Genomic DNA, 7,009 nt, shown 5'->3' on the forward strand with positions numbered 1-7,009 from the left:
ATTGGGAAACAGCCTATCTTTGCAATACAATTGGCCATACGCCTATTACAATAGGCTTGCATTGCTTGCCCGCCCTTTACGGCTATGGATTTTGATTGGCTATTGTGCGGGATAATAATGAAGGGTGTTTTTATACAAACTAGTGCCAGCTTGCTGCCGGATTGGACTTAATTGATCAGTTGTTAAGCATGCGCAGCGCGTAGCCACGTGCTGATGACTGCATGTTAAAACAGCTGTCTGAGACGGATTCTCATCACCTGTGTTTGCGTCAACAGCCTTGAACTACTTGGGGTTGTGTAGGCTTGCATTTTGTTTGCCATTATGACGATACACTTGAGTTTGTAAGTATTTATTTAGACTATTATTTGTGGTTAATGTATTAATGTTGGGATACATTTTGAGTACTTGATGTGTCCTCAGCGTTTTATGGATTTTGATGGCAGTAGTCGTCGCAGGTCAAGCAAACCCACATCGGAAAACGAACAATCAGCCAAGTATAACAATTTCTTGCTCCATATATTTTCTTGGCATGTTAGTCTATGGATTGGAGCTAATGTAGACTACTCTTGGGTTCACTAGATGCTGATATAAAGTCAGACTGTGCGGGCAGCCACATGACGCTGACTTTGGACGAAGTTTTGGCTGTGGGGAACCAACTTGAAATTGAAGCTACGAGTAAGATGTCTAGAGAATTATTGATTTATTATTGGTTGTCTCATTTAAATGAACTAATTTCTACTGAATTCTTATTCTGCTAGATGGCTCTGAACATATTTTACTGACGCCAGGCTTGGCTGCTAAATGTGGATATAGCATGGAATCTGACCCATGGGGCAACACCAGAATCTATACATCCTTGATGGGCTGCTATGTTGACAACACAGTATGTCCGCATAAACTTGAGTTGAAATGCCACACTGTGGGTTACAATGACAAACTCTAAAAGTGTTTTATTTATCCCTAGGATGATCAATTTTTTAATATTGGATTAAGACTCAAAATGTATAGTGACGGGACATCGGATGTGGTTACTCGTGACGTGACCAAAACATGCAGCTACTCTGCCTGGGCCTCCCAGGAGATCGTTTGTGACAGAAACTACATGGAAGTAGGTCCCTTGTTATGTGAACAACTGTTTCTGTTTTTGAATTGGCAACCTTATATTAATCGACTTGATTAGATCTCAAAAGACCTGGGGCAGAGAGACTCAAGCCCTCACACCAAAGGACATGCTGGGAACATAAAGGATGACTTGACCAACAACGCAATGCTAAATGTATGTTAAAGTTCAATATTATTATTTTAGTTTGACAATGCTTTCATAGGATCTACCTAATAATGTCTTGTCCTCAGGTCAATGACACGGCATATGGTATCTGGAAGATGACCTTTTACACCCCTGAGCCAACTGTGATGATGCTGGACGAGGTTCACGAGGCTGGCTATGGCGCTATGACTAGCCCTAATCGACTGGTTGTGCGAAGCCCATACAACACAGCACAGACCTACTCAGAAGATGTAGGCCTTGATTGGATACTCGTCACAAGATTTTGCTGAAGCCAGATTCTTTTTTTCTTAAATCCTCCTCTTGTAACTTTCAGGTGGCTGGTGTCCCGATGGAGGTTGTCAAAGTGGGCACTTACTTCACCACGCCACAGGGTCTGAGAATTGTGGATTTAATGGTTGCTTGCCCTACTGGTGAGTCTCCCGTCAGTGGTGGAACATGTTACTACCCTCATCTGGATTGTGGAAAGCACTAAAAGGCCCCACTAATGAGTTCACGTTGTTCTGTCTAACAGGTGGTGTGACGGTTAATGATGGCACTATCTCATGGAACATTCCACGCTACATTATACCCCTGTTGACTGGCAGAGTGAAAATACTGGAAATGCACATGGGCATTAATGGAAAAAGGTTGGATAAAGCTCAGATGGCTTCCAGGGGCTACACGCTGTCTACAACAGAATATCACCTAGTCATTGAGCTTCCGATTGGCTCTCCTGATGGTTACTTCAAGGTTTGACTCGACTCTAATAAGAAATGAATCATAGCGGGTCAGTGGTGCTTTAATTAAAACGGCATGAATTATTTCAGAGCCATGCCCCAGATTACCAGTACCATCTCTCCTACACTGTGGAACCCATGCTTGAGTTGCTGTGGATTGCAAAGGATACTCAGTCTGATACAAGATATAAGGTTCTCTTCCCAATCACAACCCCTTTGATGCCCTGGTATCCAGATATTGCTGATGGTAAGTCTACAAAAGATTAAAAATTAAATACTAGAACCATAATTGTATGTCTTACACACGCCTGATCCCTTCTATCTAGAAACTATCCCAGAGGAAGGGGTGTTTAAGGTTAAGTTTGGCACTCTGCTGCATGATGTGAACTTGGTGAACATCACCTTCTCAACTGGGGTTCTGTCTGCTGCGGAGTGCAATGCCAAAGGGTTCCTTCAAGAACAAAAGTACTCCAATGGCTCAAAGGTTTATTTGCTGCAAGTGCCCTTCTCTGACGACGTTGTTTTAAAACATGTAAGGTGGCTTGAAGACTTTGAAAGATTCTAAATTCATCCAGGCTGCTGTCTTAACTAATCTCTTATTTCTTCAGAATCCAGAGCCCTTGCTTACTGCCTACTTCCTGCCACTGACCTACGGGTTTATGGTCATGCCGGAAGAGACACCGTTTTCCTACACTCTTGCGGTGGATGCATCACTGAACGATGTTGGTAAGCTGATAAAATAAAAAACTAGACCTGTGCTCTCAATTTGAAGCACTCCTTGTTATTGCAATGCTGTTTGGGTGACAATGATTTCTCTCTAGTTCTTCCCAGTGTATTTGGCACATGCGACGACGCTACCTTCTTCATAACTGTGAAATATGGGAGTCAGGGACGCAACTTTGAGACGATGCTAGGTACACAGATGCTTACTCCTGAGCTCGGTAGATTCTATGGTCAAACTGAAAATGGAACACACCTCAGCCTTTCCTTGCCGTACACTTCCCTGGATGTAGCTTTTGAGGTAAGTTCAAGTGCTGTGAAGCAAGATTGCTCACTATCAATACACTAAATACATCTGCATCAAGCTTTCATTTGTCTTCCAGTTGTTCGATACGGCTTCGGTCAAAGCGAGGCTTGACGTGCTACTGTGGGAGCCTATCAACAACTGGAGCCTCAGTGAATTATCCCTGGCCTGCAACTTTCCTTTGACCACAACAAGTAATATGTCTGCCACATTGTGTCATTGTTTAGTGTTTGTCAGGTTGACACCCAGGTGATATTTGGTTTTATTTGTATTCTCAGAATGTTACTCAAATGGGACCATGACTGCCCTCAGTGTGAAGTTGGAATCTGTCCCCAATCTTGTTCCACATCAGCTCACCCTCAGAGACAAGTCGTGCAAACCATATTTCAGTGATGACCGGTTTGCACACTTCTCTTTTAATGTAAATGCCTGTGGGACTAGTAGGGTGGTAAGTAGATTGAACTCTTGACAGCATTGATGTTAAATGTTGTAATGCTATTGAGTAACAAGCTTTTTCGATCTAGTTCTTTGGAAACTACTTGCTGTATGAGAATGATATCTCCCTGGATTATTCAGCGAAGGCCTACACGTCACCAGTTGAGCCAGACTTCAGGTGGGTCGTTTACGACAAGCCATAAAGTTCCCTAACCACAAGGTTATAGGAAGCATGCCTAACCTTTATAATTGCTTCCTTGCTCTTCTGCAGGCACACTGTATCTTGTTACTACTTGGTCAATGACATGGCAACACTGGAGTTTGATAATAAACCATTAGTCAATATTCCATCAGCAGAAATTGGTACAGGACAGCTGATGGTTGAGATGAGACTAGCCCTGGGTAAGTCGTATTGCAGCAACATTTAAGAGCTATTGTAACTACTGTTAACTTTTGGCTAACCCCTTTTTTATCTTCACCCAGACGAATCATATGAGCTGTTCTATCAAGCACAAGATTATCCTGTGCAGAAGTACTTGAGGCAACCGGCTTATTTTGAGGTGGCACTGCTGCATTCGGCTAATCCCCAGTTGGAGCTCATCTTGGACAACTGCTGGGCCACACTACAGGAGGAGAGGACCTCTCTGCCTCGTTGGGACATTATAGTAGACGGGTAATGTTTAATTTGTAGTGTGAGAGCAGCACGTGTCACTGTAAGCCCGAAGGTGACTCTGTTGTGTACGCTTCCTGTTTAGCTGCGAGAACCTGGAAGACCGCTACATCACCGTCTTCCACCCGGTTGTGAGTGACCAGAGGGTTGTGGTTCCGTCGCTCTTCAAACGCTTTTCCGTCAAGGTTTTCTCCTTTGTGAAGGATAAGGAAGTCTTGCAAGATGAGGTAGGCTATATGTGAGCTAGCAGATCACACCATATTCTCTCTAAAGGTAACTTGTGTAACACCAGTATTGTCAACAGATTTATGTCCACTGTGATGCTGTAATCTGTGACTTGAATGCTGGCAACGGAGTCTGCAGCCAGTGCCGCGGTTCAACGGGTGTCAGACAACCAGTCGCTGCAAAAGGACAAAGGGGTATGAACAACCTCCTTGATGTAAACGTGCATCCTTTATTGCAGCCCTTTTTTATATGATTTTAAATACCTCTTACTCCCTCCCTTTGGTTGCAGTGCAAAGAAGTACTACTTCACACAAATGGCAAATCTCCTCTGGACCGGTGCGGATCAACTTCCTAAAATAAAAGCGTCTTCATTATATTTCTGTTTTTTTTTTTACCTTCATGGAGCTTGTCATAGTGGAGGTATTTGTAAACAATGCAATACTTTCAATAAAATAACTGTAAACCCTGTACTGAGTGATTGTTGTCACATTTGTGACGTTTCTGGGCACTTCAGCCTAACTACACTATTTCCTCACCAACCTTGTCCCTGAATGGATTTTCATCTCTCAGGCTGGCTGAGCTTATGTGGGTTATTAAGCTTGAGATAATAAATGTACACCTTAATGCTCGAAGTAGCGGTGCAGGGCGTCTTTACTTTGAAGACTGCTACCTCTCCATTGCCCTCCTGGATTATGATCATCTCATGCATGATGACTAGCAATGTGGTTGAAGATGCAGAGGCAAATTGTATGTACTCGCCGTGAGTCTTCATCACTTGGAATTTCAATGTCCCCATTGTCAAATGTGCAAGAGATCCAGAATAAGATTTGGGCAGGTTATTCTACTGAAATGCACTTGGAATACATGGTACTCCTGTTCTTTACAACGAAATAGTTTAATTGGATTTTACTATGCAGTATTAGTACAGTATACGGGCACTAAAAACAAAACGTTAAACTTCTTACCTCAGTGGATCTTGAATGATTATATATCCTAAAGGATTTTACTATCCAAATTCATCTTGTATGACGCATGCTTTCACTAGGTGGTGCCATCTACCTTTTGCTCTATGTACATCCATTGTGGAATCTTCCTGATCCTGGAGAAGCAGATACTGCAAGAAATTTGCCAAATTCAGCTAACTGTGTTCCACACATCAACCTGAACCATCAGTCAAAATGACCCAAGTGTCACAGGAACACTTTCTAGTGGTTGAGGGTGGAAGCAGTTTACTAGTCGGTTCTCCATACCATCACAACCTACCCAACCAGTTCATGAAATAAAGGTAATCATATTCAATAAAAGGTTAACACATGCGTGTTCCTCACTGCGTTGTGGACAATGATTTCACCATTTCTCTTGCCCTAATATATTTTTTGCATTTTGTTTTACCATTTCTGACTGAGGACAACACTTTCAATTCTTAAAAGTTAGATGGTCTAATCCCAGCTCAAATTCCCTATAAGTGGGTGGACTATCAAACCCCTGCATTTTTCTGCTTCCCACTGATTGTGATGTTTGTAGTCACTTGACTTATGGTTCAGTTTGTGTGGGGCTTTCTAACAAACACCAGACCTTGACAATTATTCCAGTTGTATTATTTAGGAATTACTTGAAATAAAGAAAATATTCACAAAATTATGAATGTTAATGAAAATTTGAAACTATGGTGATTTAGGAAAAAATTGCTTAAGGGCTTGTTTGCAGACAGTAGATATCATTCTTTCTACATTATGTATCGGAGGGACTGTGGACCATCTGTTCAGTTCTCTTGCTCACCAGTCTACACACCTGTCTTCATCACATGTCTGAATTCATCACATTGAGTATGTTTTCTGGGCCAAGTGTTTACCAGGGCAAGGTGTTGAGCAGGAGACCCCTATAGCTACGTCTATCTTAACCAGGATGTCCCTCCTAGCTACTGTCTATCCTTACTATGAGGGCCTTCCTAGCTACTGTATACTTAACCCGGAGGTCTCTTCTAACTACTGTCTATCTTAACCAGGAAGGCGCTCCTAGCTGCTGTCTATCTTAACCAGGAGGGCCCTATTATCTATGGTTTAATTCTACCATGAGTGCCCTACCGTCTGGTCTATCTTTAGTAGAAGGCCGTCCTAGCTACGTTTCATCCTTACCTGAAGGGGCTGTTCTAGCTACTGTCTATTCTTACCAGGAGGGCCCTCCTAGCCACTGGCGGTTCTAGGTGCGGGGCTACAGGGGCCCTGGCCCCTGCTGAAATCTGATTGGCCCCTGACGTTCCCCTGTTAATTAATTGACGAGAAGAACTACCGGAGAATTTGGGCGATCACAGAAAGAATCAATCCATCCATCCAACTTGAAGACAATTCATGGTTAGTCACAAATCCTCGTGTTGGTTGTCATTAATATATGAATGACATAATTTTTGGATTATTTGTGTGCTTGGATGTACCCAGTACTTGGCCCACTGCTCCTAGTTATGGATTATCTTTACTAGGACCCCCTATGGTCTATCGTTACCAGAAGGGCCCTTTAATCCCTTTTCTTTTAAAGGGGAACTATGCAACTTTTTTGGCTGAATTTACCTTAACATAACAGGTTAAGAGTCATTGTGATGGTTCTATAACACTTTATGGGTCGATTGGTCGCTGTTTGTTTCGACTCCCCCTAGC

The 7,009-nt window shown here is 42.7% G+C and overlaps 1 protein-coding gene across 1 annotated transcript; it reads left to right on the forward strand.

Moving 5' to 3' along the window:
* Positions 1-230: 230 nt before the first annotated feature.
* On the forward strand, positions 231-4,844 carry LOC130374812 (uncharacterized). The gene is made up of 21 exons (XM_056581772.1): positions 231-341; positions 421-494; positions 580-675; positions 759-883; positions 965-1,108; positions 1,181-1,276; positions 1,354-1,518; positions 1,602-1,698; positions 1,800-2,017; positions 2,095-2,251; positions 2,331-2,536; positions 2,613-2,730; positions 2,826-3,025; positions 3,108-3,222; positions 3,307-3,476; positions 3,553-3,641; positions 3,735-3,865; positions 3,947-4,136; positions 4,219-4,360; positions 4,438-4,552; positions 4,648-4,844. The coding sequence occupies exons 1-21, from the start codon at positions 322-324 to the stop codon at positions 4,716-4,718; spliced, it is 2,739 nt and encodes a 912-aa protein (XP_056437747.1). The 5' UTR covers positions 231-321; the 3' UTR covers positions 4,719-4,844.
* The last annotated feature ends 2,165 nt before the right edge of the window (positions 4,845-7,009 follow it).

This window comes from Gadus chalcogrammus, chromosome 21, assembly GCF_026213295.1.
Source record: "Gadus chalcogrammus isolate NIFS_2021 chromosome 21, NIFS_Gcha_1.0, whole genome shotgun sequence".
Lineage (NCBI taxonomy): Eukaryota > Metazoa > Chordata > Actinopteri > Gadiformes > Gadidae > Gadus > Gadus chalcogrammus.

Bases quoted from the DNA above. Each gene is read 5' to 3' on its own strand.
- LOC130374812 (XM_056581772.1), top strand. From the start codon at position 322: ATGACGATACACTTGAGTTT. The intron at 3,477-3,552 runs GTAAGTAGATTG...TTTTCGATCTAG, and splicing joins CCTGTGGGACTAGTAGGGTG to TTCTTTGGAAACTACTTGCT. The intron at 4,553-4,647 runs GTATGAACAACC...CTTTGGTTGCAG, and splicing joins CGCTGCAAAAGGACAAAGGG to TGCAAAGAAGTACTACTTCA.